This window comes from Aedes albopictus, chromosome 2 (assembly GCF_035046485.1).
Source record: "Aedes albopictus strain Foshan chromosome 2, AalbF5, whole genome shotgun sequence".
In the NCBI taxonomy this organism is placed as follows: domain Eukaryota; kingdom Metazoa; phylum Arthropoda; class Insecta; order Diptera; family Culicidae; genus Aedes; species Aedes albopictus.
The window spans coordinates 304018705-304032918 of NC_085137.1; the positions used below are offsets into that span (position 1 = coordinate 304018705).

A 14214-nucleotide genomic window follows, 5' to 3' on the forward strand; every position below is an offset into this window, starting at 1 on the left:
TGAGTATAGCTCATTGCAAGTGAGTACTTATTCCCAACACTGTAAAAACGTGAAAAATCTAACAAATTTTGTATATTTATAGCGCCTTCGGCAGCATCCATTTATTACGTAACGCTAAAATCGACATTTTCTGACCCCCTTCCCCCCCTCCGTAACGCTTTTTTGTATGAAAACCTCAAAAAATTTGTAAGGACCGTAACGCTCGGTCGTACTACCCCCCCCCCCTCCCCCTAGAGCGTTACGTAATTTGTGGACGGCGCCTTTCAAACACAGATCAAAAATACAGGCCTGGTTTGACCAACCGTTCGACTGGTGTGTAGGAGCGTGGTTCAAAAAATCGTTTTTGTTCCACACCAATTATTCGATTCGTAGCCAGATTCTATGCTTTTTCACAAAATTTAAGCTCATTTGGTTGAAAATTGAGACTGCACAAGCCCTTCAAAGTTTGTATGGGAATTACTATGGGAAAACGATGTTTTTCATTCAATCGACCGTAGCATTTTCTTAACTGCCCTAGACGGTTAGTTGACCCTTAGTACTCATAGGCTACTCTATCAGCTACAACTTTGACGAAGACCGCATTCAAATTAGACGCCTCATTAATTAGTTATGTCTGATTTTTTATATCCTTGATGGCATGGTTTGAACAATATGGTATCATTGGGTATTATCGGCAGGTTTGTTCTCTTCGTCGTGGGGGGCTGTTGAAGGCCAAATTGCCTGAAACTTGGTCATATAATTCAGTTGTTTGGTTGGGAAGAATTTGAGGCCAACTCTGAGCTTCGCAGGTTTCAGAAACCCCGCCATGACGAAGAGAACAAAACTGCCGAAAATACATAAGTTCCCATAGAACAAATTTTAGAAAAACAGGTAAAATTAAATAAAACGTAATGCGGCGTGGAATGTGACTAATGTCTATTGAATTTACATTCGCAAGCCACAAGTAGCTGCAGATGCGTATGTCGCAAAAAATGCAATAGAAGATTTAGCAACGCAATTTTTTTGACCGCACGGTCATTGACCCTTGCGGTCACCTAATTTATTTCTAATCACTCTGCAAACAACCTACTGTTTAGAGCGCGATTACCAAAATGTATGGTGGTAGCCTAGTTTTGCAGCATACAAGCATCCAATTTTTGTTTTGGTTCGCTCCTTTAAATACTCACCGAATGCGGCGATGCATTAGTTAGTCAGGCAGTTGACTTCGTGAAGCAAAAATGATTTCTAATCAAGTCAAGTTCTCGGGACATTTCTACAACCCACACGTGCCCATATTTGTGCCGAAAGAAAATGGTCGCGTTTTCTACGAAGTTCCAGAGCGATTCCTTTCCGATCGATACAGACCCCTCGGATTGAACCTGATGAACCGATTTGGAGCCAATGCAGGCGTTCGAGTCCCGGTTATGGACATTGATCCACCTCCAAATATCGATTTTGCGAATGTGGTTCCTCGGCGAGGAGACTTTTCGCTCTTCAACAGGTCCCACCGCAAAGTGGCCAATCAGTTGATCCAGCTTTTCATGCAACAACCGGATGCGGACACACTCAGTGCGGTTAGTGCATACGTACGCGATCGTTTGAATGCACCTCTGTTTCAGTACGCTTTATCGGTCGCGTTGCATCATCGCACAGATACTACGGATGTTACAGTCCCGTCGATTCTGCATACGTTTCCGGATCGATTCATAGATCCGGCAACGTTTCCACGCATGCGCGAGGAAGGTCGTATTGTTGATCAAGGAGATCGGGTAATGAACTTGGAGACAAATTCTAATCCGATACTAATAGGAACAACTTCAATCTTTCACAGATGGCAATCGACATTCCGATGAACTTTACAGCACTTGATCGAGAGCCAGAACAGCGTCTCGCTTATTTCCGCGAAGATATTGGAGTGAATCTGCACCATTGGCATTGGCACTTGGTATACCCGGGAGTCGGTCCCCGGGATATTGTGAATAAAGATCGCCGAGGTGAGCTGTTCTACTATTTCCATGGGCAAATGGTGGCTCGTTACCACGTGGAACGGTTTTGCAATGGGTTGGGTCTACTGGAGCCGTATAATAATCTGAGGGCACCGATAAGGGAACCTTACTATCCGAAAATTTTGCGAAGTGCTAATAACAGAACTCACCCGGCGAGATATCCGATGATGGTACTTAGCGACGTGAATCGCACTGCCGATCAAGTGAATATTACGATCGCAGATATGGAGCTGCAGCTGAGTAGGATCATTCGATCTATTGATGATGGATTTGTCATGAGTGTAAGTAATAAAGGTTTAAGGTAAGATGAGCTCACAGAACTCACTGTACGTGACATTTACTTATCAAAACTCCAAATATCCATTACTGTGCATACTTTTACACTTTTCTGTTATTTATTATTTTTTATATTAAAACAATTTTTATACGAATACCTGCTGAGCATCACATTCGTCAAATTAAATCTAGGTGTTTCATGTATAGAAACACATTATAACTTAAGTGTGGTATACTAAATAGACGCATTTATCAATATTTATTTAACACTAGCTGAATTGCCCGGCTTTGCTCGGGTTTATTTATTGAGGAGGACTGGAGCAAATGCGAAGTCCCATATAGCCGAATGGGTAAACATGCCGCTGTTCCGCAAGATCATGCTGAAAATAAAGAGATTCTAGGTGACATAAAAGCCATATTAAAATACTGCCAAAAATCCAGAATTCCGAAGCATACTTAGTATACTAAACATTAAATCTACTGATACGTTTCTACGGCATAGAGTGCCATTGTGTTTTCCACACAATCTACAAAAAACAGTATCTATCTTAAAAAGAAAAACACTAAGCTGAAGAGAGGTAAGTCAAGTTCTATTCCATAACTGGAATTTTATATTGGTTTCTCATCTTTGTCACATGGCATTTGCTAGGTTTATTAGTTTCATATATTTGAATGTAAATGATGATTCTTCATGTTTTTCTCTGTCACAATAAATTAAAGCTAAATCAAGTGCTTTCACCATTTTTCAACGGCACTTTGAGAAAGTGTTAAAGGTTCATGTAGATCTCAGGTTCCATCAGTGTTGCCACAGGTACAGATTATTCTGTAAAAGTACAGATTTTTTTCAATTTTTTAGTACAGATTCTGTACGGTACAGATTACAGATTTTCAGCAAGAGGTACAGAATGGTACATATTTTTTTGAAATTGAGAAAAAATCTTTAAAATTTAAAGTTAAAACATTTTTAATACTGATATTTTTGTTTTTAAAGTTCATAAATTGGTAACAGAACACACAAATTAAGTGTTTTTCATAGTTTAGCCTGAATGTAATGCTCCTTTTTGTGTATTTTAAGCTATTTTAAATCAAATGTGGTGAAAATTTGGTACAGATTTTTCGAATGTCTGGTACAGATAAAAAAGATTTTTGAGCCTCCGGTGCAGATAAAAATGTGGCAACACTGGGTTCCATAGATAAATGTGGTCATAGCGTGATCTACCTATCGAATTGCGGAGCCGTGGTGTTAAATCTCAATCAGTAGAAATATGTTTGCGTTACAACGTGTAAGCGTATGCTGTCCGACTCGCTTACGCTCGTCGGACTTAAAACAGGGATAACACCTCTGTTCGCATTCTACCGGGCAAATGCTTGGATGTGCTGTTCGCCTAGAAGTAAATCGACGCAAACACGGCGCACCGGACTATCGGAACATCGGCGGCTTTCTGCCGCCGATGTTCCTCAGTCCTCCATACAGTTGCAACGCAAAAAATTGCCATAAGAAGTTAAATATTTTATGGTAAACGAATGTTTTACAGTTCGCTATCTTGATCTTCAAAATATCGTCCGATATCGACCTTAGACATGCATTCATCAAGCCCGATCAATTGACATCCACATTGCATGGTATCATAGCACAACCCATGGCCGCCATCTTAGATTATGGTCCGCCATCTTGGATTTCAAAATGGCGTTAAATATCTATTTTCGATTTCTACTCGTCAAGCCCGATCGATAGATACCCGTATTGCATGTTTTCATGAATCAAACCACCATTCCATAACCGCCATATTGGATTATGGTCCGCCATCTTGGATTTATATCCCGCCATCTTGTATTTCAAAATTGTGTCAACTATCTATTTTTGACTTCTACTCGTCAAGTCCGATTGATAGATACCCATATTGCATGGTTTCATAGCTCAAACTATCATTCCATGGCCGCCATCTTGGATTATGGTCCGCCATGTTGGAATTATAGTCCGCCATATTGGATTTCAAAATGGCGTCAAATGTCTATTTTTGACTTCTACTCGTTAAGCTCGATTGATAGATACCCATATTGCATGGTATCATAGCTCAAACCACGATTTCATGGCCGCCATCTTGGATTATGGTCCGTCATCTTGGATTCCAAAATGGCGTCAAATATCTGTTTTTGACTTCTACTCGTCAAGCACGATTGATAGATACCCATATTGCATGGTATAATAGCTCAAACCACGATTCCATGGCCGCCATCTTGGATTATAGTCCGCCATCTTGGATTCCAAAATGGCGTCAAATATCCATTTTGACTTCTACTCGTCAAGCCCGATCGATAGATACCCATATTGCATGGAATCATAGCTCAAACCACCATTCCATGGCCGCCATCTTGGATTATGGTCCGCCATCTTGGATTCCAAAATGGCGTCAAATATCTATTTTTGACTTCTACTCGTTAAGCCCGATTGATAGATACCCTTATGACATGGTATAATAGCTCAAACCACCATTTCATGGCCGCCATCTTGGATTATGGTCCGCCATCTTGGATTCCAAAATAGCGTCAAATATCTATTTTTGACTTCTACTCATCAAGCCCGTTTGATAGATACCCATATTGCATGGTATCATAGCTCAAGCCACCATTCCATGGCCGCCATCTTGGATTTTGGTCCGCCATATTGGATTCCAAAATGGCGTCAAATATCTATTTTTGACTTCTACTCGTTAAGCCCGATCTATAGATACCCATATTGCATGGTATAATAGCTCAAACCACGATTCCATGGCCGCCATCTTGGATTATAGTCCGCCATCTTGGATTTCAAAATAGCGTCAAATATCTATTTTTGACTTCTACTCATCAAGCCCGTTTGATAGATACCCATATTGCATGGTATCATAGCTCAAGCCACGATTCCATGGCCGCCATCTTGGATTATGTTCCGCCATCTTGGATTCCAAAATGGCGTCAAATATCTATTTATGACTTCTACTCATCAAGCTTGATCGATAGATACCCACATTGCATGATATAATAGCTCAAACCACGATTCCATGGCCGCCATCTTGGATTATAGTCCGCCATCTTGGATTCCAAAATGGCGTCAAATATCCATTTTGACTTCTACTCGTCAAGCCCGATCGATAGATACCCATATTGCATGGAATCATAGCTCAAACCACCATTCCATGGCCGCCATCTTGGATTATGGTCCGCCATCTTGGATTCCAAAATGGCGTCAAATATCTATTTTTGACTTCTACTCGTTAAGCCCGATTGATAGATACCCTTATGACATGGTATAATAGCTTAAACCACCATTTCATGGCCGCCATCTTGGATTATGGTCCGCCATCTTGGATTCCAAAATGGCATCAAATATCTATTTTTGACTTCTTTTCATCAAGCCCGATCGATAGATACCCATATTGCATAGTATCATAGCTCAAACCACCATTCCATGGCCGCCATCTTGGATTATGGTCCGCCATCTTGGATTCCAAAATGGCGTTAAATATCTATTTTTGACTTCTACTCATCAAACCCGATCGATAGATACCCATATTGCATGGTATAATAGCTCAAACCACGATTTCATGACCGCCATCTTGGATTATAGTCCGCCATCTTGGATTTCAAAATGGCGTCAAATATCTATTTTTGACTTCTACTCGTCAAGCCCGATTGATAGATACCCATATTGCATGATATCATAGCTCAAACCACCATTCCATGGCCGCCATCTTGGATTATGGTCCGCCATCTTGGATTCCAAAATGGCGTCAAATATCTATTTTTGACTTATTTTCATCAAGCCCGATCGATAGATACCCATATTACATGGTATAATTGCTCAAACCACCATTCCATGGCCGCCATCTTGGATTATGGTCCGCCATCTTGGATTCCAAAATGGCGTCAATTATCTATTTTTGACTTCTACTCATCAAGCCCGATCGATAGATACCCATATTGCATGGTTGAATAGCTCAAACCACCATTCCATGGCCGCCATCTTGGATTATGGTCCACCATCTTGGATTCCAAAATGGCGTCAAATATCTATTTTTGACTTCTACTCGTCAAACCCGATTGATAGATACCCATATTTTATGGTATAATAGCTCAAACCACCATTCCATGGCCGTCATCTTGGATTATGGTCCGCCATTTTGGATTCCAAAATGGCGTCAAATATCTTTTTTTGACTTCTACTCGTCAAGCCCGATTGATAGATACCCATATTGCATGGTATCATAGCTCAAACCACCATTCCATGGCCGCCATCTTGGATTATGGTCCGCCATGTTGGATTTCAAAATGGCGTCGGATATTCATTTCTGACTTCTACTCATCAAGCCCGATCGATAGATACCCATATTGCATGGTTGAATAGCTCAAACCACCATTCCATGGCCGCCATCTTGGATTATGGTCCACCATCTTGGATTCCAAAATGGCGTCAAATATCTATTTTTGACTTCTACTCGTCAAGCCCGATTGATAGATACCCATATTGCATGGTATCATAGCTCAAACCTCCATTCCATGGCCGCCATCTTGGATTATGGTCCGCCATCTTGGATTCCAAAATGGCGTCAAATATCTATTTCTGACTTCTACTCGTCAAGCCCGATTGATAGATACCCATATTGCATGGTATAATAGCTCAAACCACCATTCTATGGCCGCCATCTTGGATTATGCTCCGCCATGTTGGATTTATAGTCCGCCATATTGGATTTCAAAATGGCGCCGGATATTCATTTTTGAATTCTACTCATCAAGCCCGATCGATAGATACCCATATTGCATGGTATAATAGCTCAAACCACGATTCCATGGCCGCCATCTTGGAACCCGAGCCGCCATCTTGAATTCCAATACCCTTATAACCACCTCCTTAACCTAACAAATGTGTATACCGAATTTGGTTGGAATTGGTTGAGGCACTCCAGAGTTATGCTGGAACATACATACATACATACATACAAACATACAAATTAACATACAAATTTACATACAAATTAACATACAAATTAACATACAAACATACATACATTGACTTTTATATATATATATATAGATAGATAGATTATATTGGCTATAGCTTTTAAGATCTTGAGCACACTTAATTTTTCACTTGCAGGTCAAAAACATTTTTTTTATTATTTTTCTTTTCTTTTCTAGCCTAACTTAAACACCTTACATAAAGAGCTAATCATAGCAAAAGAAGACAACGTGTCTGTACAGACATATCACTTAAAACAAATTGCCACAGACAAACAGACTTAACACTTTGAACAGACTATCAAATTTTGAAAAAAAAAAAAAAAAAGGTCAATCGGCGGAGTTATCAGAGTGTTACGTCTGGTTGTCTGTGAAATTACTATTACAATCATCGTCACGAAAACATTATCACCCACTATGTTTCACACACCACTAAGCAACTGCCGGTAGTTAAAAAAACAAATGACGAAAAATAACGATGATAGGAAAAGAGTAGGGTCTGATGTCTGTTTGTCTGTGCAACGAGTTTTGATGAAATTTTTTGAAAAAATTGTTGGGTTTCGACATATTGTGCCATTATGGGGTAATCCCAGACAACAAGTCAGATGTAAAAAAATATTACACAATATTCCAAAACCTTCATTTAGATTTAGGGAAGTTCAGGTGATTTCAGAGGCGCTTCATGGAGTCTTAGTGAGTTTTAGAGGGGTTTTCGGGGGCTTCAGAGATTTTCAGGAGAGCTTCGCGGTGGTCCCAGTCTGGGAAACACCAAACATAATTACATGAGGCTGAGTGAGCATCAAGTTTGTTTGTAGGTAGTTCTTCAAATGATCAACAGTTATGTTTGTGAAGCAATGTCCTATACTCAATGGAGCTCTTGTATACCCTTAGACCGTTTAATAAAGTCCCCTCGACTCTCTTCTCCCTCCATCATTACCTACCGGTTCATAATGCAACTGAAATGAATTGCATAATGAAAAATAGTTGCATTATGAAAAATGCATTGCATAAAATTTTGTATGGAACTCGTTGCAAAACTCGACTTTTTCAGCAGTCTTTGTATTTATCTAATTCGACAATGAGGGATAGATATACGACTCGTGCTGAAAAAATCAACTTTTTGCAACTCATCACATAAATAACTATTATTGGCGATTTTTTCCATACATTTTGTATGGGTCGTATTTTGATTAAAAACAGTAAGTATACAAACAAAATTTAGTATTGAAAATAGTCAAAAACTTCGATAAATCAAAATTTCCCCGATAGAATAAATATTTTAAAAATTCATTTTTTTTTTGCCTTTCTCGTACACTAAGTGTACTGGAAAGGCTACACAGCGCAACATTTTTTTGTCTCAAGAGCAAACTTATGTGTCTCTGACAGATTTTGGGCCGCTGAATCCGAATCCGGGCTCAGATTTGCTCTAGCACGTCACAATTTTGAGCTATACCCTAATTTATAGGGTAAAATATGCGATTTTGGGCTTTTTTGACTGCCTGCCATTAAGCATGGAAATATTTTTTTTAGCAATCAGAAGGTGAATTGGTCAATTAACATCTAAATTACCGACTCATGCAAAATATTTTGTTTTACCAAATTAAATTTGATAAATTTAAGCATTTTATGTTAGTATCGAAACTTGCATGCAACTTCTGGAGGGTGACTTGTATGGGAAATATCGTACCTAACATAAATCGCTTAAAACTATCAAATTTGATTTGGAAAATCAAAATATTTTGTATGAGTCGTTAGTTTAGATGTTAATTGAGCAATTGACCTTTTGATTGCAAAAAAAAAAATATTTCCATGCTTAATGGCTGGCAGTCAAAAAAGCCCAAAATCGCATATTTTACCGTAGAAATTAGGGTATAGCTCAAAATTGTGACGTGCTAGAGCGAATCTGAGCCCGGATTCGGATTCAGCGGCCCAAAATCTGTCAGAGACACATAAGTTTGCTCTAGAGACAGACCAAAAGTTATTTTTTGTTACGCTGTGCTATATGTTCACTCCAAAAACGACTTTTTGATAGAAAGCTCGGAGGGTCGAATCACATATACCAATCAACTCAGTTCAACGAATTGAGCAAATGTCTGTGTCTGTATGTGTGTATGTATGTGTATGTGTGTATGTGTGTGTATGTGTGTATGTGTGTATGTATGTCTGTGTACAAAAAAGGTCACATCACTTTTTTGAACTAAACCTCAACCGATTTTAATGACCGATGGTTCATTCGTCGCGGAATGTGGTCCCATTGTTTCCTATTGAAAATGGTTCGGATCGGTCCAGCCGTTCCGGAGTTATGGCCATTTAGGTGTTCCGGACCGGAACCTCAGGAAGGGGCCAGATATGAAAACGCTACAAACCCATCCATGCGACACATCAAACTACGGCATTTTCGATAACTTGATGAACGGTAAGCAGAAAATTGGTCTCGGACCATATCTGAACCGGTAGTGTCCTGGAGCCGGTTCCGGGTGTCCCGCCGGAAGTGGCCAAACATAAAAGTGCATCGAACCCATGCATGCGGCATATCAAACCGCAGCTTTTTCGATACCCTGATGAACAGTAAGAAGGAATACATTCTCAGACCATATCGGAACCGGTAGTATTCCGGAACCGGTTCCAGATGTCCCGCTGGAGGTGGCCAAGTATAAAAGTTAACCAAACCCATGTATGCGACATATCAAATAGTGGCTTTTTTGACATCCTGATGAAAGGTAAGCAGGAAAATATTCTCAGACCATATTTGAACCGGTTGTGTTCCGGAACCGGTTCCGGGTGTCCCGCCGGAAGTGGCCAAATATAAAATTGAACTAAAACCATGCATATGACATATCAAACCGCGGCTTTTTCGATAACCTGATGAACAGTATGCAGGAAAGCATTCTCAGAACATATCGGAACCAGTAGTGTTCCGAAACCGGTTCCAGATGTCCCGCCAGAGGTGGCCAAGTTTAAAGGTTAACCAAACCCATACATGCGACATATCAAATAGTGGCTTTTTTGATATCCTGATGAACAGCCATATTTGGAAGTATTCCTCACCGATTAAGGGTGCCCCATCGGAAGTGGTCAAATGTAAAGGAGAACCAACCCCATAAATAGCTGTTTGGTAACCTGATGAACGATTAACAAGAGAAACAATCATAGACCACACTTTGGAAAACCAATACTGTGCCGAAACCGGTTCCAGGTGCTCCGCCGGAAGTGGTCAAATGTAGAACGGAACCAAATGCATGCACACTGCGCATTAAATATCGGCTTTTTAGATGACGCGCAGAACGGTCAGCAAGAAAAGTCTCAGGCCACTTTAAGACTACCGGTAATGTACCGGAACCACTTTCGAGTGTCTCGCCGGAACTGGCGAAATGCACAAATAAGTGTTTGACAGTACATCAAATAGCAGCTTTTTTGAATACACGATGATCGATTCGTAAGAACATAGCCTCAGACCATATTTTAGACAACCGGTAGTGTCCCGAAACCAGTTCTGGGTGTCCCACTGGAAGTGGTCAAATGTAAAAGTGGTCTATTCCCACCCATGCATGAGATAAATCAAATCATGTTTTTTTGGGTAACCTAATGAACGTTAGCAATGAAATAGTCTCAGACTATGTTTGGGAGACCCGGTGTGCTCCGGAACCTGTTCCGGTACCGCATCGAAAGTAACCAAATGTACCATGCAACATATTACATCACGGCTTTTTGAATAACCCGAGGAACGATTAACTAGAAAATAGGCTCACACCACATTACACACTACCGGTAGGGTTGCACAACCAGCGTTTGGTGCTTCGCTGGAACTACGAAAGTAAATAAAACCAATGCAAGCGATAAATATGTGTAAGAGAACAAAATCTTACAAATTAAACCCACATACAAACAGACGTCGCACTATACTCACTACGTATCGCTCTTGTTTTCAACGGTCAATAAGATACAGCCCAAATATTCAGAAAAAAAATTGTGATCTGTGATTGTGTAAAGAGTTATAGCTTAGCTTGTTAGTATCGTCTTGATATTGATCAGCCTCCAGTGTTAGTGAAGGAGTTCAACAAAGTGCTCAAGCAGTCAACTGAGAAGTCTGATATTTTTCATCCCTGCTTATACGTTGAACATAATGTCGGACTACGTGAAATCAATAAGTTTTAAGTCAATTCAAAGATGTCTGATAAAACGCTTGCTTTTCTATAAAAATATTCGGATTCAGAAACACTTTGACTTACGTTGCCGGAAAGATTGTGAGAACATGTTCGACGAGAAAGGCACTATCACCACTAGGTGGATTAATTTGGGTTTTTTTTATCTGTATTGACGAGATTTTTAGCCCTAGGCTAGTTCATCTCGGGACCCACGCTTTACTTCCCTTCCGAAGGAAGAACTCACATTTTGCGAGTTTGTCGGGAGTGGGATTCGATCCCAGGTCCTCGGCGTGATAGTCAAGTGTTCTAACCATCACACCAGGTCCGCTCCACAAATTCAAAAGTTTTCATACGTCGAATCGTTTTGCGATCTTCGTAAATCTGATTCATCGTGAAGTTTCCTACATAAATCATTCATTAACTTACTTTTAGGAATCATGAGGTGACATCTAGCGAATTTTCTTTGAGAAAGTAACTTTCTCCATAGTGAATCGTATGAAATTTTGCACAATTGATATGGGGTCGAAATGGAACCAAAAAAGTATACAAGAACAATTTTTTTTTTTTTCATTTTTAATATTTTCCCATATAACCGTGTCCCAGGCTTGGTCCCAGGCAAAAATTTCGCACACACCCTGTAGATAGAATACGTATTTTGCTATTGAACTACAGATGTTCACTTTGTTAGTTAACTGTAGGATGGGTATAAGTATCAATCAACCGTTCATTTATGGAATAACTTTAAATATAAGTTATAATGTATAATTTCTACCAATATCATATAACTTACATTGAATCATTTTCCTGCCTCCCACAGTCAAACGGAGAGCGCATTTCACTGGACAACCCCGGCGGTATCGATGTACTCGGTAACATTCTGGAAAACTCAATCCTAAGTCCAAACTCCGATTTCTACGGAGACGTACACAACAATGGCCACATAATGCTCTCGTACATTCACGATCCCGATGGCACCTACTTGGAGAGCTTTGGTGTCATGGGAGATGTAACGACGGCCATGCGGGATCCCATATTCTATCGTTGGCATTTGTACATGGATCAAATATTCCGGCGCCACAAGAATCGTTTCTCGTGCTACACGTATCCGGAGTTGGCGTACCAAGGCATCACGCTGCTCAAATTTGAAACCAGACTGCAACGCAGAAACTCTCCCCCAAACGTGTGGCTAACGTTTTGGCAGCGGTCGCAAGTCGATTTGGGCACTGGACTTGATTTTGGACCCGAAGGCAATCTGTTTGCAACGTTTACCCATCTGCAGCATGCACCGTTCCTGTATCAATTGCAAGTCATCAACAGCGACAATCGGTAAGTTCAAATGTTACATAGACAGACATATTAACAAGACATAATTGTATTACTTCTGTCAGAAACCGTCGAGGCACAGTTCGAATTTATCTTGCTCCAAGGTTCAACGAGAAAGGTGGTCGTCTGACTTTCGAGGAACAACGTCTGCATGCAATTGAACTAGATACATTCAGAGTGAGACGTAAGAACCCTTAATTAAACTGGAAGTCCAGATCTCACTACTAACAATCCTACCCTTATTGGCAGTCAACTCCGGTGTTAACAACATCGTTCGCAGATCTGAGCAATCGAGCGTCACCATACCGTACGAAAGAACCTTCCGCAACATATCGCAATCCAACGAAGCCGGCAATGAACAGTTCCGTTTCTGTAACTGCGGCTGGCCTTCGCATATGTTGATTCCGAAGGGAAATGTCGAAGGAGTTACGTACGATCTGTTTGCGATGGTTTCCAACTTTAGTGGCGATGCGGTGGATGTTGATTTTGATGAGTAAGAATTCTCGGTCGCTATTAGCAAGTGGAACCTCTAAAAATGGCATCATTTCAGGAATCAAAACTGTGACGATTCGTATTCGTTCTGTGGTCTGCGTAACCGCCTGTATCCGGATGCTCGTAACATGGGATATCCTTTCGATCGCCGTGTTCCTTCTGGTGTTAGAAACTTCGGTGATTTTGTGGCACCGTATCAGAACATGACGGTGACAACCGTGAATATAAGATTCACCAACACGATTGTTGCTAGAACTTGAGCGATGGTTTCGAAGGCTTTTGAAGGAAATATTTGATTAGTTTGCAAAATGAAGTAAGGTTGGAATAATTTGATGTTGACAATGCATTAAATGCATCAAATTTTGAACAGCAAAGAATAAAACGGATGAAGTACATGGGCGAGTGAAGCTTGAAATCCTAGTATGAGTGTTATCCGTTGACTTTGAAGAACACCAATTACCGGTCGGAACAGGCAACACAGCATGGCTTACTTTTAAGCACCAATCAGTGAAAATTATGCATTCTCTGTTTTTATTTTCTTGCATTGCGTGGTAACGGAGTAATTCGTAGATTGCATACTGAAAGTTGTCATGTTGAAAACTTCAATACTCTTATTCCAATTCCTTATGGACAGCTATTTGGGAAAGAACAACTATTCAATCGAAGGTTGAAGTAAAAAAGACATGAAAACTTCCGTTGCCAGCCTTCTCCGTTACGAGGATAGGAAAGTATGTGATGATGTGACACCTGCTTCACAAGAGGTCAGCGACTCACCAGCGCCCCCATAGGCATCAAGGAGTAGGATATTTGTAAATAGATGATTTAGAATTAATTATACGCGAGTGATGCGACAAGGTTCAGATTGTTTATGTTTATGTGTAATTGAGTAAATCGTGTAGATGAGTTGATGTGAGTATTTAAAACATCAGCGTTGGAAGTGATGTAGGGTATGTGTGCCATCAGTAATCTCATGCTCCCATTTTCATCCTATTCGA

General features: G+C 40.4%; 1 protein-coding gene across 1 annotated transcript; it reads left to right on the forward strand.

Moving 5' to 3' along the window:
• Nucleotides 1-1026: 1026 nt before the first annotated feature.
• Nucleotides 1027-13662, forward strand: LOC109423856 (phenoloxidase 8-like). The gene is made up of 6 exons (XM_019698892.3): nt 1027-1748; nt 1811-2266; nt 12222-12730; nt 12793-12911; nt 12977-13220; nt 13278-13662. Exons 1-6 carry the CDS (start codon nt 1218-1220, stop codon nt 13477-13479), a joined length of 2061 nt encoding a protein of 686 aa, XP_019554437.3. The 5' UTR covers nt 1027-1217; the 3' UTR covers nt 13480-13662.
• The last annotated feature ends 552 nt before the right edge of the window (nt 13663-14214 follow it).